This window comes from Phascolarctos cinereus, unplaced genomic scaffold (genome assembly GCF_003287225.1).
Source record: "Phascolarctos cinereus isolate Bilbo 61053 unplaced genomic scaffold, phaCin_HiC Scaffold_2;HRSCAF=192, whole genome shotgun sequence".
NCBI lineage: Eukaryota > Metazoa > Chordata > Mammalia > Diprotodontia > Phascolarctidae > Phascolarctos > Phascolarctos cinereus.
Window position 1 is genome coordinate 382,927,410 of NW_027555625.1, and position 26,255 is coordinate 382,953,664.

A 26,255-nucleotide genomic window follows, 5' to 3' on the forward strand; every position below is an offset into this window, starting at 1 on the left:
AATGAGATAATGGTCTTCAGAGCAGAGGCTCTCTGACTTCAGGGGTGGCTCTTGTCATGCTTTCCTATGCCTTTGGTCCACCTTCTGTCGGTCCTGGTAGCTTCTCATCAGTTTGATTTTTGATCGGTGTGGGTCTGTGGTAAGCCCTGACTCTTCGATCTCAGTCCTTGATTCCTTTCTTAGGCAAAGCCAGTAGTGAAACCTGGCCAGGCTGACACCCCATCAGGGAAAGGGACCTCCATCTCCCCAGTGTCCCTCAAGGGCTCCCAGGGGAAAGCGCCTACTCCATCCCCCTTAAAATCAGGAAATGCACCTCTCCAGACCAAAGAAGAGGTCCAAGTCAAGGCAGCATGTCTTGGGAAAGCAGAAGAGACTTCAGAAGAGGATTCAGAGTGGGAAGACAGCATCTCGGTATCTCAGGGCCAGGTGTGTCCCTTATGTGTACTTGTCCTCATCCAGTCTCTTTAATCTAGAGGGGACCATTACTTCTTCTCTTCCCCCTCTTACAGTGCTACCTCTTGGTTCTAGGTAAAACCCGCAATCGCAGTTTCTCCAGGTTTGGAAGGAGGGAAGGGGACCACCATATCATCTCCTAAGAAGTCAGCAGTTGCCTCCCTTCAGGCCATCAAGGTGGATTCCAGCAGCTCAGATGACAGCTCTAGCAGCAGCGATGACACGTTGATCCCTGCATCCCAAAGACAGGTGAGCTCAGAGGGAGGGGAGGCAGCAGTCATGCTACAGCTTATTCCTGGCTACTGAGGCCATGTCAGATTGGCCTCTTCCCCTACTTCAGTCTCCAGGCAGAGCATCCAGATGGCAATGAGTGTGATGCTGACTCTCCATTCTCATCTTCCTTCCTTTGTCACAACACGGTTCCTTTTTCCATATGGCTCAGCTCTTAAATCTCAGTATAGATCACTTGGTGCACTGGAAAGATCACTGGTTTGGGGGGCAGTGAACCTAGATTCAAATCTCAGCTCTACCACCTGTGTGACATTGGGCAAGTCACTTAACCAAGAGAGGGCCTCAGTCTCCTCATTTGTAAAATGAGATTGTACCTTCGTGCCTTTAAGGTCTCTTCCACTCTAGGTGTGTGGATCTTGTAACACTGTATAATTCCCTATATCCTTTTGTCACGTTTCTCTTGCCAAAGGAGGCAAGACAAGTTTCTGGAAGGTCTTTTCAAATCCTCCAGTCTGCCTACACCTTCATGGTTACCACCTTCAGACAACTTGGGGTCTGTGACATTCACAGATTTCGTCAGCTTCCTGTCTCTGCTTGTTGAATTGCATTGACGATGCTTATATCTCAGCCATTTGTAAAGACATTGATCAGAACTGGGTTAAGAACATGTCCCCATGCGCACTCCAGAACCCCGTTTTCCTGGTTGGGTTTGAGCCCTTAATTACCGCTTTGGACGTTTGGTTCTGCAGCAAGTGAGGTAGTTAATAATGATGATTGTGATGATGATATTAAATTCTAGAGTTCTCCAAGTATTACGAAACAGCATCCTCAGCACAGACTTAGGAGGTGAGAGGCTTAGATCTTATTATTCTCTTTTTACAAATGAGGAAATGGTCTTAAAGAGGTGATTAACTTGTTCAGGAGCAAAAGGTTAACCTAATAATTGAGAGAATTAATTAAAGATTAACCTATCAAGGAGCAAAAAGTAAAAGTGCTTGTAGGTGTATAAAAAGTAAAGGTGCTCATGCCCGTATGTGTGTCTATCTGTATCACAGATTGGAGATAAAAATAGTCTTGTTTCTTTCCATGTCCCCTCCTAAATGTTTTTGACTGCATCTGTCAGGGCTTTGTTGTTGTTACTATGTAATGGTAGTCAGTGTATGTGTTCTTATGGTTCTTTTCTTCATTCTGTATAACTTGAAGTAAGTCTTCCTGTATCTCTCTGCTTTGTATATTACTATACTCCAAGTTGTCAATCTATTTCCCAATCTTTGGACACACCGATTTTTTTTGTGTGTGTTAAGAAGAGTACTGAAATATTTTTGTATAGATAGGTCTTCCTAGCAGTAGAATCTTTGGGTCAAAGGGTATGAACAGTTTTGTGGTTTTTAAAGTATAATTCCACATTACTTTCTTTTTTAAAAAATGTATTTATTTTTAGTTTTCAACATTCACTTCCATAAGATTTAGAGTTCCAAATTTTCTCCCCATCTGTCCCCTCCCTGCACCCCAAGACGGCATGCAATTTGACATAGGCTTTACATATACATTTATATTGAACCTATTTTCACATTACTCATGTTGTAAAGAGGAATTAGAACCAATGGGAGAAACCACAAGAAAGGGAAAAAAAGAGGGAGAGAGCAAATAGTTTGCTTCAATCTGCATTCAGACTCTATGGTCCTTTTTTTGGATGTGGACAGCATTTTCCATGAGTCTTAGGAGATGTCTTGGATCCTTCCATTGCTAAGAGATATGTCTGTCAGAGTTAGTCATCGCATATTCCATGTTACTTTCCAAAAAGGTTTTGCCAGTTCAGAATTTCCTTGCCTACCCTCATTGAACCACCTCTTGTGGCAAAGAAAAACAGATCCAGTAGAGTGACCACATCTAATGATGTCTACTGCCGTATCACTGTTACTCTCCAGCCCCTCTGCCCCAAGCAGGGCAGTGTGTTTCCTTATGTATTCTCTCAGACCTTCATTTAAGGTTTTAGTTACTTAGAGTTCATCTTTTTAGTGATCTTCCTGTTTTCATTGTTGTAATCGTTATGTACATTCGTAATCGTTATGTACATTCTTTTGTTTCTGTTTAGGTCACTGTATCAATTCATACACATTTTCTCTATGTTTCTAGGAATTCCTCATTCATTATTTCTTTCTTCTCAGTAATAATTGACTTCATTCACATATCATAGTGGTTTTTTAGCCATTCCCCAGTCAATGGGAATCTGCTCTGTTTTTAGCTCTTTGCCACCACAGAAAATGCTACCATGAATATTTTGGCATCTATGGGGCCTTTGTTTCTATTATTGACATCCTTAAGGTGTATGCCTAATCATAAAATTTCTATTTCAAAGGAATTGGCCCTTTTTCTCCTTTTTTTTGCTTAATTCCAAACTGATAGGGGCAGCTAGGTGGTACAGTGGATAGAGCACCAGCCCTGGAGTCAGGAGGACCTGAGTTCAAATCTGGCCTCAGACACATAACAGTAGCTGTGTGACTCTGGGCAAGTCACTTAATTGCCCCACACACACACACACACACACTCCAAACTGATAGAAAACTCTAAGCCTCAGTTTCCTCATCTGTAAAATGAGGGCACTAGACTTCATGGCCTATTTTTGATGGAATATCCATTCTAGGTCTGAATCTATGATCCTTTGTTAGCATTCTGACCAACGGACAGGTCTCTAAGCATTGTATTAGGGTGCTTTTCTTCCCATGCCTTATCCAGTGTTTACCAGTCTCATTGTTGTCATCTCTTCCAATTTGCACCCGCTTACTTAAAAAAAAATACTTAATTTTTTCCCCAATTGCAGGGGGAAAAAGTTTTTAAAGTTTATTTTTAAGCTTTGCCTTTCAAATTCCTCACCTACTTTTTATATGTAAAAATATCTGTAACTATTGAGGCAAAATCATGTAACTTCCTCTCTATAAATTGCAATATACTCCATTCAGACCAGAGTTTACTTCAGTGCTTTAAAAGAATTATTATTTCTTTGATGTGGGTACTCCCTGTAAAGCTGAGTCAACAGTTTTCAGGGCCAATTTTAGAAGAAATAGCTCACAGATGCCATTTAAGTATCTAGTCCACTTACTTAATTGCACCAAGTTCTTATTCACTAAATATTGTCAAGCTCATTGTCCTCATCTTTGACTGCTCAGGCCCTTCGCAATGCCTCTGACTTCTTGGTTCTGATAGGACCTTGTTTGTCTTTAACTATTCCTTAGAATTTAAGTGTATTGGTTACTTCCTTAACATCCCTCTGCTGTTCACACACTTTGAGTTTTAATTTTTTCCAGAACTCCAAAACACAGTCTCTTCTCATTAATAGCTCCTCTTGTTGTGAGGGTGAGGTACTTCATGAAATAAATAAAGATGATTGATGAGGTGACACATGTAAAGTGCTTTGCAAGCCTTGGAGCACTGTGTAAATGCTGGCTGTTATTATTGGGGCACCTGGGTGGCGCAGTGAATAAAGTACTGGCTCTGGAGTCAGGAGGACCTGAATTCAAATCCAGCCTCAGACACTTACTTGCTGTATGACTTTTGGCAGGTCACCTTGTTTGCCTCAGTTTCCTCATCTGTAAAATGAGCTGGAGAAGGAAATGGCAAACCACTCCATTGTTTTTGCCTGGAAAACTCTCAAATGGGGTCACAAAGAATCAGACATGAGTGAAATAGCTGAAATACGACTATAAGTTATTGTTGTTGTTATGATGATGATTCCTGCATATCTGGAAGAGACCTTAGTGCTTCTAAATCAGAAGGTTCTGATAGATGATAACTGCTTGGTCCTGTGTATCCTGACTAATGGAAGGATCCTTTTATTCTTGAAAGGACTAGACTCCTGAGTTTTCTAAACATTTCAGGCCATCAAGAAAAGCAAGATATACCCAGACAAAGTCATATAGATTTCTTCACAACTGCCTTAGTCCTTTCTTTTTTTCCTTTTAACTCCAGGTGAAACCATCTGTCCCAGCCCCCCAGGGCAAAGCTGCTGAGAAGCCAGCAGTCCCCCTCACCACAGTGGAGGAGACGTCATCATCGGAGAGCATGGAGGACACAGAGAGTGAAGAAGAGGAAGTCCCAACTCCTCAGGGGCAGGTGTGTGTGTGTGTGTATCTGTGTGTCTGTGGGGGTAGGTGGGGGTGTTACCTATACTCAGTCCTCCTGGTCAGAGGGATCAGATTACAAAATACTTATTAAGTATGTCTACTGTGGGCCAGGCCATCAATACCAAACCAAAAACGAAACCTTTCCTGCCCTTGAGGAATTCACATTCTAGAGAGGGGGAAATGTGTGCATCCAGTCAGTATATTCAGAATAAGGATGAGGTAATATAAAAGCACCAACAGGACTATAAAATGTGTCACGTGGAAAGTAAGGCTTGATCATTTTTCCACTTTTTTTTTGCATGATTTCACATATGTAATTGATATCACATTGCTTGCCTTCTCAATGGGTGGGAGAGGGGCAAAGAAAGAATTTGGTGCTCAAAATTTTTTTTAAATGTGAGAGATAAAGATTAAATTCATTTTTGAAAAATAAGTGAAGCTTGAGCAAAGCTTTGGAGGAGACTAGGGCTGCTGAGGGGTGGAAGCAAGAAGGAAGTACATTCCAGGCATGGACACAGAGCCCTGGGCACAGGAAGCCGTGAGAGGCCATTCTGGCTGGGCCGTAGAGTGCGAACGAGGACCTGTGTGATGAAGTAGGTTGGAGCCGGTTTGCAAAGGGCTCTGAATGCCACACTTCTGCCGGGCATTTGGCTCTAGAAGGAATAGGGAGCCATGGTGGTTTGTTGACTTCCAGAGGATCCCCTACTCCAAAGGAGCCTTTTCTCTCTCTCTCTCTTTTAAAACTATAATATTTCTTTGTGGCTTAAGGTAAAAACTGCAGTGAAAAATACTCATGTCAATCCAGCCTCAGGAAGAGAGAGCAAGGACACACCAGCCTCAGGAAAGTCCGTGTCTTCATCAAAGACCACAATAACAGGGCCTATAAAGCCAGAAGAACATTCTGAAAGCAGCGAGGAATCCGAAAGTGAAGATGAGGTGGTCTTGGTGTCTGTGGGGCGGGTGCGGCATCTGTTTTTGTCCTCTTCAAGTCATTTTCCCAGGAAATAGCCCAGTTTGCAGGAGGCTCCTCACACTATATGCCTTTCCCTTAAAAATATTTCCTTGTGGTTTCAGGTAAAACCTTCAGTGAAAACTCCTCAGGTCACTGCAGCCTCAATAAGAAAGAAAGAGCCCACACCAGCCCTTGGGAAGTCTGTGGCTCCATCCCCCCAAACTCAGGTGGGGCCTCAGGCCAAGGTCATTGGAACTGCAGTATCAGAGGAGAGTTCCGACACCAGTGATGAGTCTGAGAGTGAAGGGGTGATCCCTGTGTCCCAGGAGCAGGTGAGGCTTAAGTAGGGGCTGGCCATAGCCCACACCTATCTCCAGATGCAAGTTCTTTTTTTTTTTGGCTAGGCAGTGGGGTTAAGTGATTTGCCCAGGGTCACACAGCTAGTAAGTGTTATATGTCTGAGGCCACATTTGAACTCAGGTCCTCCTGACTTCAGGGTCGGTGCTCTATCCACTGTGCCATCTAGCTGCCCCCTCCAGATGCAAGTTCTAAAGCCATAGCACTCTAGCCTTTTACATTATCCTAGACTTTTAGAGCTAGCAAGGACCTGAGAGCCACGCTAGAATAAACCCCTCTTTTTACAGATAACAACCATAACAGGAACTGATGTTATACCACACTAAAATTTGCAGGATGGTTTAGACACATCTCATTTGAGCCCCAGAGCTTAAATAATGTTCCCATGGTCACACCGTTGGTTAATATCAGGCTAGATTTCAACCTGAGTCCTCTGACCTTAGAGCATGTGTTCTTTCTACTTTGCCTCCTCTGAAGAAGCTTAAGCCTGGAAAGGAGGAAGGGGCTTGTCCACGATTTCAGAGCTGGTCAGTGGCATTGTTACTATCAGGACTGAGACTTTGAGCCCACTTCTCCTAATCCTCAGGCTGCTGTTCCCTCCACCGCCCACTAGGACTGCCTCCCTCTACATACCCCTAAAATGAGCTGTCCCTTCACCCTAGAGCTGGTTGTGTGAATCCTGAGGTTTGAGTCAGGTGAGGGAGGAAAGGAAATAGGAGTTGTTTTTACTTTTTAAAAAACAGGGTAAAAGTAGTTTACATACGCGTACAGTTTAAGTTTCTAGATGTGTTTTTGGATTTCCATTCATAGTAGAAACCACTTGTTTGGGGTCGCACACAGGGCTGCAGCTTATTTATTCACCATTAACCCCACACACTCTCTGAAAGAGAGATTTCAGTGTCCTCTTTTTTGTCTTCTTATCTATTCTGACCTTTACTGTATAAATCACACGCATTTCTTATCAGTCTGATCTGTAACTGTATGGTTTTAGTTAACCTCTGTCTCCACTTGGTTCTACTTGCTTAACGCCAAAGACTCTTCCAAACGGTGCATTTGCCTGTCAGACAAAGGCAGGACCGAACACGCTGGCTGTGCTTCCTTCTGGGCTGGGCATGATGAGCCTGGCGTCAGCTCTACAGCTTTTACCCAAGCACACCCTGGCTCATGGTTCTCCCCGACCCTGTCATCTTTTCTGCATCCCACCTCTTCCCCTGTAATCAAGCAGCTTTTGAGCCATACCTGAGCCATCTGTCTTTTTGTGGCTTTAAGTCACATCTCCGGGAAGTTTGTGTATCTACTTAATCCCCAGGTGGGAAATAGCCTCTGCTAATGTCCTCCTCTGATGTCTCGTTGTGAAGGTAACTCTCTGTCATTGAAATCTGTGCCCGGAGGCTGGCTCTGACTGTGGCAGGGCTTACCAGCCTGCAAAGTCTTTGCATATAGGCAATCTTTTTTTCCCCCAAATTTAAAAGCACTAGATTTGGAATTGGAGGATTTGGGGTCTTGTCTCAGCTCTGTCCTCTACTTCTGGTGTGACCTTGGGCAACACTTAATCTCCCTGGGCCTCAGTTTCCTCACCTGTAAAACGAGAGAGTTGGACTCATTGGGCTGGGCAGTCCCTTGCAGCCCTGAATCTGTGAGCTGTGTTACCTGGCTGCTGCAGAAATCCATCTCACTAACACTTAGGTTTTCCTGATGCCATGTGATTGGGATGCTCTAATCCCAGAATAATCAGAATCTAAAATTACCTAGCAGACTAGTACCCATTTCCAAGGATAACTGACATCTATTAAGTGGCATCAGAGCCACCACCCAGGAAGTAGATAACCACAAAAGGACTTGAGTCCACCAAGTTTTAAGAATGATCCTCAGGGGGAAGGGAACAAGTGTTTATTAAGCACCTGCTGTATTCGGGGCGCTGTGCTAAGCCCTTCACAAATGCTATTGCATTTGGCCGTCCCAGCAACCCTGGGAGGTGGGTGCTATTATTACCTCCATTTTACAATGGAGGAAACTGAGCTGAACAGTAGCCCAGTCACATAGCTAGGAAGTGTAGCCAGATGTGAACTCGGGTCTTCCCAACTCTCGATCTAAAGCTTTGTCCACTGCACTACTGAACTGGGCAGTATGGGGTGGTACGTTGGTGCTCGCAAGATACCGAGCAAAGCAGAGGAAAGGCCTCTAGCATGTTGTGTGGGTGAGAGATTTGTGGAAGCACGTGTACACAAATAACCCTATGTATGGCCTGGACGTGCTGTGATCAGTTCTGCCAGCCCCCGTGATGTCATCAAGCTGCAAAACACTCAGTACAGCAGGCGGGGAGAGTTGGCCGCTTCCATCTCCCAAGATTGGGGTTGCCCTGGAATGACTCTGGATTCTTGGAAGAGCTAGCATGTGATTTCTCTCTAGTGGGAGACTTGAGCCTCCTTCCTTCTGTGCTTTCATGAATGTCAGCGTGGAAACAGGGAAAGAGCACCTCCCTGGAAGTCAGAAAAAGGGTTGGAATTCTAGTTCAGGCCCTGCCACTAATTCCTGGGGATGAAATCTTGGCCAGGTCCCTTCATTTTCCTGGGATAGAGACTGGGCCTATAATTTCATTCTTATACCTTGGGACACTCCTCTACCAGTACAGATTGTTGCCTTCTCAGCATCTTGCCTGGTGTAAGTATGATTGTGTTGAGAATCATAGGCTCATAATTTTCCATCTTTGAAGGATGAAACTAGTCCAGTCGGTTGAGAATATATGTGTAAAAGTATTTTGAAAAAGCACTCGTATTAAATCACTATCATTAATGTATATTGAGATCTCTGGGCAGATGCATCATTTTACCTGCGGGTAGCTTTTTCTCTCTCCTTGCCTCATCCTCATTATCCCAGGTTTCATCAGGGAAGACAGATGAGAAGGCTGCAGCTGCTAAGAACAGTGTGGGGAAAGTGTCTGCCGCATCTTCAGACAAGCAGTTGGCTTCACCTGGTGCTACCAGGAGCCAGAAATCCAAAAGTAGCAATGGAGAGCCGCCAGCTGCCCAGGTAGGGCCCTTATACTCTAGCGTCTCTCTCTTTCCCTCCATCCAAAGTTGCATTATGGTGCTTGTGGCTGGGCTACAAGGGGACACTCAACAAACATTGATTAAGTACCTACTGTGTGCAGAGCATTCTGCTAAGTGTTTAGGGAGAGAAAAAGTTTGAAATAAGACAGGATCTTTGTTCTCGTGGATCTTATAGCAGCATTGCAATAAAAAACAAATAAGCAACTAGGTGGCACAGTGGATAGAGCACTGGCTCTGGAGTCAGGAGGACCTGAGTTCAAGTCCAGCCTCAGACACATAACACACTAGCTGGTGACTCTGGCCAAGTCACTTAACCCCAATTGCCTTACCAAAAAAAAAAAGACACAACACAAATAGATAATTGTGATTATCAGCCTCGTTTTTCCTTGCATCAGAAATACCCCTTTGGGGTGAGAGAGGATTACACCTGGAGAAGGAGAAAGGGAGAGGTAGAATGGGGTGAATTATCTCACATAAAGCAGACAAGAAAAGGCTCTTACAGTGGAGGGGAAACAGGAGAAGGTGAGAGGGAGGGAGTGATTCTTATTCTCATAGGATTTGGCTTAAGGAGGGAATAACATACACATTCAATTGGGTATGGAAATCTGTCTACAGGAAAATAGGGGGGAGAGGGGACAAGAGAGCAGGGGGATGATAGAGAGGAGGGCAGATTGGGAAAGAGGTTAATCACAAGTAAATACTTCTGAGGAGAGACAAGGTCAAAAGAAAGAATAGAATAAATGGGAGGGCAGGATAGGATTAAGGGAAATAGAGTTAGTTTTTCACAACATGTCTACTGTGGACGTATTTTGCATAACTGCACACGTACAACCTGTATTGAGTTGCTTGCCTTTTCAATGAGGGTGGGTGGGGAAGGAGGAAGAGAGAAAATTTGAAACCTAAAGTTTTAAAAACATATGTTTTAAAAAATGTTTTCACATGCTACTGGGAAATAAGAAATACAGGAAATGGGGTACAGAAGAGGATAAGAGAAGGGGGGGAGAGACAAAAGGGAGGGCAGACTAGGGGAAGGGGTTTTCAGAATGCATGCCATCTTGGAGTGGGGGAGGGGCGAGATGGAATGAAAATTTGGAACTCAAAATCTTGTGGAAGTAAATGTTGAAAACTAAAAATAAATAAATTTAAAAAGAAAAAAATAAAATAACTCTTAAAAAAAAGGGCAGCTAGGTGGCGCAGTGGATAGAGCACTGGCCCTGGATTCAGGAAGGACCTGAGTTCAACTGCGGCCTCAGACACATAACACTTATTAGCTGTGTGACCCTGGGCAAGTCACTTAACCCCGTTGCCTAACCAAATGTAAAAAAAAAGAAAAATACCCCTTCGGCATTAGGAGGTATAAGCCCCCACACTAGGGGGGTAGACTTTTTTGCCTCATTAATCTTACCATCCTCTCTCCTCCTCCACCCCCAGTATTCATCCTTTCATGTCATCTAAATCCTCTCTTCCTAGAGAGCCCCTCTTTGTATTTTGAAACCTTGCAAGAGTATTTAGGGGAGAGTGTTGGACAGGTTGGAGGGGAGGGTTCAAAGGGAAAGACCCTCTTAAGGCAAGGGTTCTTAACCTTTTGTATGTCATAGACCCCTTCTCAGAATAATATTTTTAAATAATTGAAGGAAATGCTGAATTTCAACTAGAGGTTAATGAAAATAAAGAAGTAATTTTTTACCTGTCCAGGTTCACAGGTTCTCTCAAATCTGTCTATAGACCTCTTGGGGTCCCTAGCCCAAGACCCCCTGTTCTAAGGAAAATCAAGTGTGTTTTCCAGACTTTTCTATCCCATCCCACTTCTATGGATAACATGGAATTCACTTCTCTGTCTGCTACTTGCTCTTCAACGTTTTTGTTCCCTAAGCATGAGGGAAGTCCCTCAGTCGATACCAGGGAGGCATACGTTGTTCCTTAGCCCAGTCTGGCATTATTCTGTCATCCAGCAGTTTTCTCAGCACTGGCACACTGGGGAGGCTCGTCACTCAATCCCTTCCCTCTGTCTGTAAGATAAGGCTGGTGGGGACTCCCCAGACACACAGCCCTTCCTCCCTTCCCTTTATCAAGAAAAACAAACAGGACTTCACCCCCTTTGACTGTGGTCCAAGCTCACCCAAAGGCTTCATCATTCATCAGGGAATAGAACCTGATAGATAGGTCATAGTCACAAAGCTGAGCCCCAAACTGAATCCTAAGTTGCCATATCTGTATGTCATTGAATTAATGCTTCTGTGATACATCAGAATTATAGGGGTCAGTGTCACAGTCATTATACTGGCGGACTCTCAACACTGCCTTACATATAATATCTATATTTGCTTCCTGGAGGGTTCTAGTAGCTAGGCTGTTAGTGTATATGGTTTTACTGAGCTTTTGTTTTTTTTATACCTATGCTAATTCAAGCCATTCAGTCAAGCAAAAGTATTTATTATGCACCTACTATATGCCAGGCACTCTTCTAGGCATTAAGGATAGAAATACAATGAAAGAAACAATTCCTACTTGTAAAGAGCTTGCAGTGTAAGAAAAGAGAAAACAAGGGTGTGTGAGTGTGTGTGTGTGTGTGTGTGTGTATAAGAAGATATTTAGACATGGTAGTTTGAGCACTTAAGGAAATCAGCAAAGGCTTCATGTAGAAGGAATGAAATGTTTTTATACTCGTGGTTATGTTGGTTATCTATAAAATGTCTGTTTCTATACTCTTTTTTTAATCTTCAGTAAAATGGAACTTTGACCGCACTAATTTAATTTAGCAGATAATGCAGCCATTTGGCTTGAAGCAACAATTGTACATTCTGAGGCCAACTGAGATATGGGCCTCAGACATTTATTGGCTGTGTATGATCCTGGGCAAGTCACTAAACCCCTCTGTGCCTCAGTTTCCTCATCCATAAAATGGGAATAACAATAGCACTTACCTCCCAGGGTTGTTGTAAGGATCAAGTGAGACAATATTTGTAAGGCATTTTGCCGATTTTAAAGTACTATCTAAATAGTGGCTCTTTTTATTGTTTGAAGATTCTAGAATCTGTTAAAACTTTTAAAAAATCTTTACAAGACATCTAAACATTCCCTCTGAGGTATTGAACTAGAGTTAGAGAGTGGCCTCAGGAAAACTGCAGAGTTTTTGTTAGAGTTTTTATTTTTATTATTGTCATCACATTTATATGGTTTTATGGTAGCATGATTCTTTGCAATTTTTATAATTACTTCAGCAGTCCTCAGGAAGCTAATCCACCATGGCTATGTACAATGCTAATGTGAGCTCCTCGAGAGCTGCTTTTCTTTCTCAGCTCCCTCGCTAGCTTGCCCAGTTGCGTGGCACAATGGAAAGATTGATGGAGGCAGGAGACTTGGTCTTGATCCTGGGCCCGTGATAATTAGTTGCATGACCCTAAACCAGGCTTTTTCAGCTTTGTGCCTTTTTTCTTCATCTGTAAATGATCAAATGATAGTATTTGTAACGTGTTTAAAAATCTTAAATGCACTATGTAAATATTAGCTTTTATTATTATCTGCAAATAATGGGCTGGAACTTGATGGTATCCCATGAAGTAGTAATGTGTTGTGATTTTGTGATTTGCTCTCACCTAACCTCAAACTTCCCTCTTTGTGTTAAGTTAATAATTATACTTACCCAGCTCTTGCATTCCATAATTCCCCTTCCCAGAGTTGCTAGGAGGCTTTGTTAATTGTTTGCCTGCTCAGGGGACAGCGCCATGGCCCTTGGGGCCTTAGAGAACAGCAGCACAGGGTCATTAAAGCCAGATGGCAAAGGAACCAACCCCTTTCCACGAACAAGACTGAGGTGAAACAAAGCAGTAACCACGGCTCAGAGCGACACGTTTCCAGCTTCTGAGTGAACCCACTTGACGTTCTGCTTTGGGGTACTGAAGACATTGCACTTTACAAGCCATCCTCTTCATGGCTGTGCTTGGGCTTTCCCTCTGCCTCCCTGCCTTACAGGCCTGAGGGGGTTTGGACGCCAAGAAGAGCGACCTCTCCTTCCTCTCTTCAGGTCCCTTAGTCCACATGCAAGAAAGATGCTCTCTGACTGGGGAGCTCAGTATCTCATCCCTTTTTTGTCTGTGTGTCAGCCTTCCCCATGGCCCAGATCCCCTCTCCTCTCCCCTCCAGCTCTCCATTTGCCTAAACCCCTTTTCTTCTGTGGCACTGAAGGCCTAAAAGAATCCAGATTCATGGGTCTGGACATCCCTGCACTGCCCCCTGAACCTCTTCAAGCTTGATTGCATAAACATGTTCCAGGAGGGTGGGGCTCGCTGCTGCTAGATGCTTGCTGTCTTTAGAACCTGTGGCCACAAGGGGGTGCCAGAGAGTCACAAGTAAAGTGTTTTCCCCACCCCCAGCCTAAGCTCAGATTTCTCTCTCCACTTATCTCTGGCTCAAACTTTGTGGCTTGGTTTGTAAGTAGACGCTCAGATCAGCGGGGTGGGGGGAGGCTGGAATTTCCTGTGGCGGGCTCTAGAACCGTCCTTGCCTAAAACTCCTCTGGCTTTTGGCTGGGCTAGGAGTTTAGAGTGGGTGGAAATGGAAAGCTCGTTTGGGGGAATACCAGGCTTTGGACTGAACTGGATTACGGCCAGCAAGCCTCAGGAGGACAGGACGCTTAGCTTCCCTGAACATTCCAAGATCCTGTTATCCTTAAACAGGGTCGGGTTGTGAACAAAATGCTTTGTTACCTTAACAAGGCCCTTAAGATAGATCACCTGCTTTGATTCTCACAGCAGTTCTGCTGGGGTATCCCCATTTTACAGAAGAGGAGACAGGCTCAGGAAGGGTGAGCTACATGGTCACCAGCTAGTAACTGGAGGAATGAACCTAGGTTCTCCTTGACTACAAGTACAGGGGCATTTCTATAAAATGCTGCTGTGTTTGGAAATGTGAGCTATTGTCAATCTCAGGCCTTGCCACCTCTCTATATTCCCAACAAACCACTTCTCTCTCTTTTCGTATATAGGGATTTTTCTTGAAAGGACTGATCTTTGTTTGGCTTTATAGCTCTGCTTCTCTTTAAAGACCCATGCCTGAGACACAGAGAAGAGTCAATAGCATGGGTGGGCGTGGATGGCCTGCCATCGACATCACTGGTAGGGGCTCCCAAATCAGTGAGAATACTGGTCTTATATAGAATGCCAGAAGGGACCTCTGAGGTCATCAGGTCCACCGCATACCTAATGGGAAACCCCCAGTACATAGCACTCCTAAGAGTCATTCATTCTCTCTCAAAAATTTCCATTCATAGATAGCTCACCTCACCTTCTCCATTTCTTCTTTTGGACAGTCCTAGTGTTAGAATATGGACTATTTTCGCCGCTTTTGTCTTCATCTCTACAGCATTGGGCACGGAGTAGGCACTGAGTAAATGTTTGTTGACATTGGGAAGCTTTTCCTTACTCGGATTAACACAAAATCTATCTCCCTTTCACCAGCTCTTTCTGAATTTGGTGTTCGGGTGCCAAGGAGAAGAAGCCTAACCCCTTTTCCACTAGATAGCCCTTCAGATATATGAAAATTGTGGTCATGACCCTCCTGTGTCTTCCTCTAAGGGCTTTCTCAGAACCTTATGATAGTTCCAATCCCCCTCACTATCCTGGTGGCCCAGTTCAGCTAGTCAAAGTCCTTCCAAAAAACAGTGCCAAGAACTAGATATAGAAATTCCACAGGCAAAATAAGTAAATAAATAAATGGAGATAGGAATGAATTCTAGTGAGGTCCAGCCAGGGCACAGTAGGACTGGAAGATTGTTCCTTCACTCATTCTGGATACCAGGCCTCTCATAATGTAGCCCATGATAGATTTAGAGGATTTTTTTTTTGACTGCCGGATGACTCCTGATAAGTTTGTAGTCACTAAAATCCATTACAAACTAATCTTCTCACCCCTCTCATCCTGTATCTTTTAGCCACTGAATCATCTCACCATCAAAAACATTTAACTGATGGGGGGGGGGGTTGTGTTTTGCTTTTGTTTTTAAAGTTGATTAAAACCCCTCTGATTTTTGTTGACCCTAATCGTAGTCCAGCTGGCAAGGCTGCTGTCCCCATGAAAGCCAGGACAGCCCCGAGGAAGAGACAAGTATCAGAGAACAGGGAGCAAAGCTCACCTGAGAGTGAGGATGACGGTGTGATCCCGACACCCAGCACCCAATTCTTCCCAGTAAGAGCCTGCCCTCTCCTCAGTCTCCTGTATATATCAAGGGCCACTGAGGTCAGACGTTGGGCTCGTGGCTGCAGGTGGGTGGGAGTTGCAGGGTCCTACGTCAATCTCCCCTTTGGTGTTTTAGTTTTGGTCCCTCTTGAAGGGACATTGGCTAGCCTGTCATTGGAAAGGTATGAAGAGACTTGCTGTTGGAAGTCACCAAAACACCATTTGATTATCTTTGGGGAAATGCTTCTGGTAGCATGAGCAAGAAGCATTTTGGAAACAAGGATACTTTGGACACCTTTGCCAGGGTCCCCTACTTATATTGTTATGCATGTGAATGAATGGTGAAGAGGGGGCGCTGACAGAAACAAGGTGATAAGTGGGAGTTCTTAAGTTTGACCTCCTTGCATTGTAGGTGGGGGATACAGCATAGACCTGGCCCGTTCTCTCTCACACCTAACCCAGTCTCCCTCACTCTTACCTGTTCTAGCAATAAAAACCGTTTTGGCAGAAGTGGCCCCCCTCTGCCAAAAGGCCAGCTGTCCACCCAGCCCCAGCCAGCCTGGAGCTCGTATGGACGACTCCAGTAGTGAGTCCACCCCTGAGGATCAGGTACCTGGAAGATGGCCACGGGGAAGGGAGCCTAACACGAAGCTTGGTGCTCCTGCCCAGCTTCAAGTCAACCTGAGTATAGCTTGTTGGCCTTCACACGACCTCTCCTTGGAGTGACAGGGTGACATAGGGGGTAGAGTCTAGGCTTAGCATCAGGACACCTTGAACAGGGTTCAAGTCGCAGCCCTGTCCTTTACTGGCTGTCTGATCTTGGGCAAGACGCTGACCTTCTCAAGTTCTCAGCCCCTGCCTCTGTAAATTGGGGATGCTTGTGGCACCTCCCTATCTCTCAGGGTCTTTGTGAAGCACAAATTAGATAGTGCGTAAAGCATTTTTATAAAACGTAAAATGTTATGTGAATACTAGCCGTTACTGCTGCCTGGAATCCAGACTCCAATTCCAAGATTTTTCAGGTTCCCTGACTCCATCCTATGTGTTTCAGACTGTTTCTACAGTCCCATACAGTTTACAAAGGAATATCTGCACTGGGCCTGGGAGAGCAGTAGGGAATATCAATTGTACCTTAATTTTTTGTAGCTGACACGCAGGCCCACTAAGGGAGCCATTCAAAAGCCAGGGACCCTCAGCGAGGTTTGGAAGTGGCTCCTTGTTCAGAGTTGCTGTAGAGCAGGGCTTCTCCGCCCTTTTTGTGTGTCGTGGCGCCCTTTGGTAGTCCGGTGACACCTGTGGACCCCTAGATTTTTCACTGATGTTGAAATACAGTTGTCAAAATATTTTTTCAAAACATTCACCACTATCGTAGAAAACATCCTGGTCAGATGTGGGTTTCACTAGATGGCTTCTAAGGTCCCCTTTAATAATTGGGTTCTCCTCAGTATTTTAGAACCAGAATCTGAGCCCAGGGCTGCTTTGCGATTCTGAAGTCCAGAGTTTCCTTAGAGGGAGGTATAGGATGGGTCTTGACTACCTAATGTACCTTTAAGGACATGGACAAGAATAGAGTTTTTCCTCCCCTTTTCCTTTATTCTTCCCCTTTGGTATAATAAATGTTTCTAAGATGTGGTTGAGGTTTTTTTCCCATATGTATTGGAATACCAGGACAGAGAGGAAATTCCTTTTTTGGCTTTTTTCCCCCCCTTTTTTGCTTAGCTAGCACAATTCATAGGATTTAAGAGCTGGAAGGATCCCTAGAGATCTAATGTAATGCAGCCTCATTATAAAGACAAAGGAATTGCTCATGAAAAAATAGTTTCTTACATCTGCTTAGCATTTCATACTTTTCAAATCATCTCAGCATCCTAGAGCAGAGGTGACAAACATGTTCCATAAGACTCAAGTGCAGCCTAAACCAGGGGGGAAATGTTAAAAAAAGATAAATAAAAATACAATAAAACGTAGATCATACATGGTTTTCTAAGTCAATACGTGGGTCACAGATCCTTATATGTGATTTTGTGGCCCCCTTTTCTGTTTGAGTTTGACATCAAAATAGACAACATCATGTTATCATCCATATCTTATATAGATGAGAAAAGATATACCTAGAAAGCCTAACAATTAATTGTGTGGGATCATGTAAGCTCCATGGTAGAATCAGTACTCAAACTCTTGACACCAAAGCCATTACTGTTGACACTTTCAGTGTCTCCAAAACTTCTCACCAGCTAGCAGTCAGAGCCGCTTTTCTATTTAAGAAAATACTTTTATTCTTCTTAGTAACCATCATTAAAAACAAATATGCAAGTAAACCAAAATGTGTAAATAATAGTACATAAAACAATGAACTCTGAATTTTATGTACAACTTATTTTTTGGTATTTTTTTAAACAAAGGAATAACAATGTCCTGCTTGCTTTCCTTTCTCATTGCTTAAAAAAAAAGTTTTACTGGTGCTTCTTGTCGTATGGGGAAGGGGGGGGATCCCCTTCCCCCCACTGAATTCTCCCTTGTAACGAAGAAATGCAGTTCAATAAAACCCTTTAACACGGTGACCACTGATAGCTGACAGCATTTCTCGCTCTAGAAGGAAGCCATGTCTCCGTATTTCTCTAGGACTGTCATTGGTCTGCAGAGCACTCAAGACGTGTATTCCTCTTCAAGATCTTTTCACTTATGTTATTATCATTTCTTCTTATAATTTTTCCTGTGTACATTTGAAGCATCCCATCGTCATTTATTATATTAACGGTAGTCCGTGAATATATTATCCATTTTTTTACATCTTCGTATCATTAGTGTAGGACAGGTACTTCCTTCATGGATAGATCTCGGCTCTGGGGGATCCTTGTTCATGACCTCCCGTAACATCACCATAAGGACTAGACCCAGTTGGCAGTCCCTGTGCTCTCCTGACGTCTAGTAGACCCCTATAGCCCTCCCATAAGCCATCTCTCGTGCTTCCCACATGACATACCCATAGTCCCTCAGGGTCTCTAATGACATCCTCCACGCTGCCTCTTTAGGACCACTTTACAGAGAGTGACACAGGGGGAAGGTATGTCAGGTCCTCTGTGCCAGAAGTGTCAAACTCAGAAACAGATCCCTGAGGGCTGCATATTGACTTCCAAAAACCACAGATTACTATTATCTACCATTGTACTGTATTTTTCTTTATTTTGTTAAAAATGTTTCCCAGTTGCATTTTAATCTGCTATCTTGCGCTTGGGACTTTTGCGGGCAGTGAGTTTGACACCTTTGATCTAGTCTACCACGTATTTGAGCAAATTCCTTTGACAGTCAATATCCCTGACAAGGAATCCAACCTCTGCTGGAAGACCTCCACTGAAGGGTAATCCAAGAGCTCCCAGAACTTCTCAGTCCAATTTTGAACTGCTAATTATTTAGATACATTTCCTTAATTAATACTAAATTTACCTCTATAGTTTCTTCTTGTATCTCCTGGCTTTATTTACTGTGGCCAACCAGGATGAGTCTCTCTTTCCCAAGATAACCCCCCCCCACCCTTTACTGGAGGTCTTACAGGTAAAAGCTGGAGGACCTTTTACCTAGGATGTTGTAGAAAGGTATCGGTTTGCACTTTGTGGCCTTTGAGGTTCCAACATTCATTCTAATTCCTTCAGTCATCTTCAGCTAGGTGGCAGAGTGGACAGAGTTCTGGGCCTGGAGTCGGGAACACCTGAGTTTAGATTCGACCTCATACACTTACTAGCTGTGTGACCCTGGGACAGTCACACCTCTGTCTTCCTCAGTTTCCTCTTCTGTCAAATGGGGATAATAATGGCACTTACCTCCCAGGATTGTCGTTGTGGAGATAAAAGGAAATAATTTCATAAAGCACTTTGAAAACTTTAAAGTGCTATATAAATTCTAGTTATTATTATTGTTGTTGTTATTATATGGCATGGCCTCCAATCTTCTCACCACCATTTGCCCTGCTCTAGCAACATTATAAAGTATTAAAATGAATAGAAAGAACCATGCCACTATACTTTCCTTCCTAAAATGGAGAAGTGAGCATGATGTTTTCAGCTGTGATCTGACCAGGGCAGAGAACAGCAGGACTATCACTTTTTCATTCTGGAAGCTGCTGCTCATTTTTCTTAATGAGGTCTAAAATTGCCTTAGTTTTTTTTGACTGGCATTGATTTATCTTGAGTTTGCAGACCATGGCAACACCCCAACCCCCAGCCCTGGTTCCACTCTGTGTCATTGTGCACTCCCCTCTAGGCCAGCTGCTGTCCTGACCATCCATCCCCTTGTGTTGTACAGGATGACTAAACGCTTCCTGCTGTTGGATCTTCTCTCTTATCTCTTGTCAACCCTTGGCACGTCTTGCTGTTCTGAACCTAACACGCTTTCTGCCCAGACCCCACTCCAGCAGTGTCATTCTTCCTCATCCACAAATTCCTTGCCATGCACCATCCTGCCTTCCTCCCAAAAACCTTCTGCAGCAGCCCCCACCCCTCAGGGAGGGCACTCAGCAATGTTCATTGTGCTTACTTTATTGGCCTTCCTTGTAATCATCATCCCTTACCTTGATATAGAACTTTCCAAAAGGGTTTTTCCCTGTCCTTTTCAAAGGGTTTTTCCTTTCATTATCTCATATAATCCTCCATAAAGCCCTCTCTGAGCTATCCCCTACACACACACATACACACACACACACACAGAGCTTGCTGTTGTAACTGTCTCAGATTTTCTTCCTTTTCTGTACTCATCCTTTACTAGTCAGCCCCCCCCAAAGCTGTTGGGGGAGCACATTCTTTCTCTGCTTCTCCATGGCTGCCGATACTCCTTGCTTAAGCTCCTTGTCAATGCCTCCTTCTCCCTCCAAGCTCTGCAGCCTGTGAATTGTGGTTGAAGATCCAAAATATAAAGTTATAGAGCACAGGCCTTCTGTCATATCTCTAAATTAGAGTGACATCTGTCACATCCCAGTGACTCCCCCCATCCCCACCCTGGACCCTTTCTTATTACAAGTAAATAGAGAAAGCACAGTCAGGTAGAACAGATCAACCCACTGGCTGTGGCTGGAAATAGATTCTCCGCCCCTTCTCTGCCCAGAAGCAGGAAGGCCTGCTTAACTCAGAGCCCTGAGCTCACCATTGGTCAGTGCCATGGTGACGGTCAGTGCAGTTTTCTCTTCTCTTGGTCATTGTGCATATTGGCCTCATGGTTCTGCTTTCTTTCCAGGGCTCAGGGTCAGGTTGTACAAGTATTCCCAAGTTCTTGGAATTCTTTCTATTTGTCATTTCTTATAGCACAAATAATGTCATTCCACCATTCCCCAATCAACAGCTATTCACTTTTCTCCTTGTTGTTCTTTGCTGTGACAAAAAGTGCTGCTATAAATAGATCTGTGTGTATAGATCACACTACTGGGTATGTATCTTAAGGAGGTCAAAGACCTAATATAGCTACTTATATCAGTATTAGTATTGATATACTCCGGGGCCTACCTTGGAGAGATTGTGAATTCACTTCCGGGCCACTGCAATGAAGCAAGTCACACAAATTTTTTGGTTTCCCAGTGCATATTTATACTATACTATAGTGTATCAAGTGTAGAGTAGACTTATGTCTAAAAAAATACATACTTTAATTTAAAATTTTTGCTAAAAAATGCTAACCATCATCTGAGCCTTCAGTGAGTCATAATTGATTCTTTCTGCTGGTGGAGTGCCTTGCTTCGATGTTGATGGCTGCTGAATGATCAGGGTGCCTGTTGCTAAAGGTCGAGGTGGCGATTTCTTAAAATAAGACAGCGATGAAGTTTGTTGCATTGATTGACTCTTCCTTTCATTTGAACACTTAGAGACCGGTGTAAGGTTATAACTGGCCTGATTTCAATATTGTTGTATCTCAAGGAATAGGGAGGCCTGAGGAGAGGGAAAGAAAGCAGGGGATGGCCGGTCGGTGGAGCGGTCGGAACACACAACATTTGTCGATGAAGTGCGCCATCTCATATTGGTGTAGTTTGTGGCTCCCCAAAACAATTACGGTAGTAACGTCAAAGATCACTGATCGCAGACCACCATAAAAATGAGGTATGCATGTATGTCAGTTGACATGGATACATAGTAGCAGTGTTGATACAGATTGATATTTAGGATCTTTGACCTTGGAATATATACCTAGTAGTGATATCACTGGGTCAGGAGAAATAGACTTTTTTCAACTCATTTTCTAGAACTCCTGCACCAATTCACAGTTTCACCAAGAGTGCATTAGTACACCAGTCTAATCATAGCTCCTCCAATATCTACTATTTCTCTTTTTTTCATCAATATGATTGCTGAGGAGAAACCTCTGTATTTTTTTCATTTGCATTTCTTTTATTATTTGTGATTTGAGCATCCTTTCATAAGGATGTTGATAGCTTACATTTCTTCTTTTGGTAACTTCCTATCCATATAGTTTGTTTTGTTTGGGGTTTTTTTTGGGTTGGGCAGTGGGGGTTAAGTGACTTGCCCAGGGTCACACAGCTAGTAAGTGTTATGTGTCTGAGGCCAGATTTGAACTCAGGTCCTCCTGAATCCAGGGCTGGTGCTCTATCCACTGTGCCACCTAGCTGCCCTCCCTATTCATATAGTTTGACCAGTTCCCTATCAGGTCAGTGGCTTTTATTCTTAGATGTTTATATGAATTCCCAACATATCTTAAATATCCACTTTATCAAAGATATTTGCTTCATAGATTTTTCCTCCATTTAATTGTTTCCCTTCTAAACCTAGCTACCTTGATTTTGTTCATACAAAATCTTTTGAATTTGATACAGTTGATTACATGGTTTTCAGAATTTATCGTGTTCTTTATTCTTTATGATGTACTAATATTCCATGCCATTAATATACCACAGTTTGTTCAGCAATTCCTCAGTTATTGGGCACGTATTTTAGTTCTAGCAGAATTAAGTCAAGTCTCAGAATAGTAGAAATTGATCAAAAAGAGGATGTGGGAAGATAAGACTACTTGAACTAAGGCATGAACAGGATCTACACTAGACTCGAGTTTTGAATGCTTAATTTGGACAGGTACTGAGTGTATATGAGGAGGCAAGGCACGAAGTGACTATTTCCCTTCCTCCTCCCTTTCCTCTCACCATTCCTTTGTGCTTTCCTTGGATTAAGATGCCATTGTCTCTAAAAGACTCTTCATCTTTATTCCATAGACCACTTGTGTGATGAAGAGCAAAACAGCTAAGCAGGACAAGAAATCTAAGCTTGCTGGGGGGACCCAAGCCACGCCTGCTCAGGACAGCTTTTCTGTGACCACTAGTAATGGTACAAAGAGTGAGAAAGAAGACTCAGACATAGTCAAAGCAAAGCAGACACAAAATCTAGGTAAGGACACCTAAAGAAAAATGGCCCCATGCCTAATCCACTATCCCTTGATAACGTGGGAAAAGCAAACTTCTATGGGCAGTGACAGCCAAGGGTGGGGATATCTGGAGGGAGGTTGGCTGTTCTAAGACAAGAAGAATTGTAGGGCAGAGGGAAGAGTAAGACCTTCTCTGGGTTTGTTTCTTCATGTTTCATGTCAAGTGAAAGGTTGGACAGTTGTTATTGGCTCCTCATTGGATTCAGAGTTAAAAGAGATCTTGGAGATAAGAATCCAGTTCCTTCATTTAGCAGATGAAGAAACTTGAGGCTTAAGAGAAGTTAAATGACTGTGCCCAAAGTTACCCAGTGGATTACTGGCAAAGCCAGGACTGTAGCCCATGGCTTCTGACTCCATATTCATCAGACACACATCTCTAATTAATGTGATTGGGCATCATTGCCATTTTAAGCACCATCTTAAGAGAGTCCAGACCCAATCTTCTCTACAAATGAAGGCAATGACAGTCTAGATAAAATGGGAGGTTAAGAATAGCCCCAGAACATTTTAACTTTGCTGATATAGGGAATGCCTCTTAATAGTGTTCAGTTATTTCTAGAACCCTGAAAGTTTGTGGAAATCCACCTAGAACAGGGGTGGGGAACCTGTGACCTCGAGGCCACATGTGGCTTTCTAGATCCTTGGGTGAGGCCTTTTGACTGAGTCCAAGTTTTATAGAACAAATCCTTTCATTAAGGGGGTTTTTTCTCTGAAGTTTGGATTCAGTCAAAGGGCTGTGCTTGAGGACCTAGAGGGTGGCCTCGAGGCTGCAGGTTCCTCACCCGTGACCTAGAAGGAAAACTTATTGAGAGATTTGAAGACAGGACAGGGAAAGTAAGCTACTGGTTTGGTCCCCAGAAGAAGATGACTGGAGAATCTAGTAGATGGGGGGATGAATGAAAGGTGGGCAGAGAGATTGAGCGAGAAATTTCAGGAGAAACCACCCATGAGAATGACCATATCCTGTAAGCCACTAATGAGGATTTTTTGCACTAAATCTCACAGGACCAACAGGTTTCGTAAACTTGTATGCTTCTCCTACAGGTCCTTCCCCTAAGGGCAAAGCCACTGTGAATACAGAGAGCCCAGAGGATTCCAGCGAAGAGGAAATGATAGAGCCTTCCCAGGTAGGTTTGAGGGGCCAAGAGGGAAATTGCTCTGCGCCTCTGAATAATGCTATTAACTCTTGTTATTAAAGATAGAACATGTAGAATGTATAGAGAGCTGGCCTTAGAGCCAGCAAGACCCAGGTCCATTCTGCCTCTGATACACTTTGTAAGCCTGGATGTGGCAATTAACCTCTCAGTGCCCCAGATGACTCTCTAGGATTATAAAGTGCACAGAAGGTGCTGAGGCAGAGTGGTGCAAAGAGGCAGAGGACTTGGGTTCAAATCCTACCTCTGGTGCCTACTACCTACCTATATGATCTTGGGCAATTGGCTTTGCTTCCCTGGGCCTCAGTTTCCTCATCTGTAAAATGAGGGAGTTGAACTATAGGTAGCTTCTGAGGTCCCTTCCAGCCCTAGATCTGTGATTCTGTCATCTGGATTGATAGAGGAAGTTTCCTCCTTGGGAGCTCCTCTGCTAATGAAACCACAGGCACAAGTCACTGCAGGAAACCAGGGTTTACCAAGGACGTTTGTTGTCAGCAATCCTGTAGACTTGCACCATTTTAGCAGTGAGGAAACTGAAGTTCAGAAAAGTGAACTAATCAACACTATTAGTTATTTATTTATTTTTGTAGTGACGAGCGATTTCAGGGAGAGCTGTGAACTCAGTGTACCCTGACAACAAAGTAAGGTTTCTGTTTACAAGCAGCTTCGTGTGTGTGTGTGTGTGTGTGTGTGTGTGTGTGTGTGTGTGTGTGTGTGTGTGTGTGTGTCAAAATAAAGGTGGAAAAATCAAGAGCAATTAGGCTGAATCACATGTTGCTAAATGAAAAAAACAATATTGCATACTAAGACATTTATGAGCAAGGCATGCAGTTCTCAGATAGGGTGCCATAAAATTTTACAGCATTGCTGATCATCATTTGCAAAACACTTTTGTGTATTTTCTCATTTTATGCTATCAACAGCTTTGGGAGGTAGATTCTATTGTTAGCCCTATTTTACGGATGGTGATACTGTGGCCCAGCGTGTTGTGACTTGCTTAAAATCACACAGCTAAATAAGTATCTGAGATAGGATTTGCTCTGGAGCCTTCTGATTCCAAGTCTAGCCCTCTATCCATTAATAAAAGGAATACTGATAGTAACATCTTATGAAAGCATTAGCAATTAGGACCACTACATAATTCTTCAAAATGTATCCAGTATATAACATATTGTAGTCTTTTAACTTCATTATTTAATTGGAGAGGGTACATTAGGTCTTTCATTTCCACACTGTTCAACAAATTCTGTAGTATTTGAGCAAAGATTTGAATCGGTGTCTGACTCTCTTTAGGTCCAGTGGAGTTCAGTCCTATGTTACCCAGAAGTATTAAATTAACAAAAGAATGGCTTTTTTAAAAATTACTTTTTTAATTGATAAATTTTGTTTGACATTTTACTTCCCAATAATCTCCAACCTCCAATGGTTTTCTCCCTGTAAGGAAAATAAATGTTAATCAAAATTTGCTGTTAATAGTGATTGTGACTGATAATACCTGTAAATTTTCACTCATAGTTTACTGTTTCTTCACAGGAAGGAAGGAAGTATGCTGTCGGTTATGTATCCGGAGCCAACATTGGCCATTGTGTTCCCCTAAATCCATTTGTTTTTTAGTGTTGTTTTCATTGACATCATGGTAGCCATTGAGCATATTTATCTTTTGGTTCAGTTTCTTAGAATTCCTCATGTTCATTCAAACGGTTTACTGTTACTATTATTATTATTCATTCTTACAGTATATCTATATTCCTTTGCATTAATATTCCACAGTCTGTTCCTCCATCCCCCATTCAGTGGTCGTATTTGTTTCCAGCTTTTTGCTTTTTACAAATAGTGCTGCTACGAATATTTCAAAATGTATTGACCCTTTCTGTGTTGACTTCCTTGGGGCATAAGCCCAGGAGTGTGGGATTATTGAATCAGAGGTTGTGACCATTTTAGAAACTCTTCTTACATAATTCCACATTGCTTTCCAGAACAGTTGGACCAATTCCCAATTCTGCCAGGTGTGTTAATGTGCCTTTTTTTCCACAGCCCCTACAGTATCAACTATTTCTCTTCTACCTTATTTCCTCTTTTGATTCATGTGAAGTAATACCTCAGTGTTGTTTTAATTTGCATTTTGGAATATTTTTATGTGGTTGTTGATAATTTGCATGTTGTCTTTTGAAGACTATTCTTATACTTTGCAGGGGTTTTTTGTCTTTATTATTACTGTTATTTTTGATGCGGGCCTCCCTATCTTGTCCAGGCCAGAAGTGTGGTAGTCACTTAAGAACCTGATCCTACCACTGATCAGCCCAGAAGCTTTTACTGACTCCATTTCTGACCTGGGCCAGTTCTCACCTCTGTG

General features: G+C 43.1%; 1 protein-coding gene across 5 annotated transcripts in view; it reads left to right on the forward strand.

Moving 5' to 3' along the window:
• The window catches only part of TCOF1 (treacle ribosome biogenesis factor 1), an 87,207-nt gene that overhangs the window by 50,426 nt on the left and 10,526 nt on the right, over window positions 1-26,255 (forward strand). For 2 of the 5 annotated variants that reach the window (XM_020964231.2, XM_078150520.1), the window contains exons 18-25: window positions 184-426; window positions 529-702; window positions 4,651-4,794; window positions 5,574-5,765; window positions 5,880-6,089; window positions 8,992-9,144; window positions 22,540-22,711; window positions 23,793-23,875. In XM_020964231.2, the coding sequence (XP_020819890.1) occupies window positions 184-426; window positions 529-702; window positions 4,651-4,794; window positions 5,574-5,765; window positions 5,880-6,089; window positions 8,992-9,144; window positions 22,540-22,711; window positions 23,793-23,875 (1,371 nt within the window). The remainder of the gene's footprint in view (window positions 1-183; window positions 427-528; window positions 703-4,650; window positions 4,795-5,573; window positions 5,766-5,879; window positions 6,090-8,991; window positions 9,145-22,539; window positions 22,712-23,792; window positions 23,876-26,255) is intronic. The other 3 variants (XM_020964228.2, XM_078150519.1, XM_020964230.2) reach the window with 3 other exon arrangements.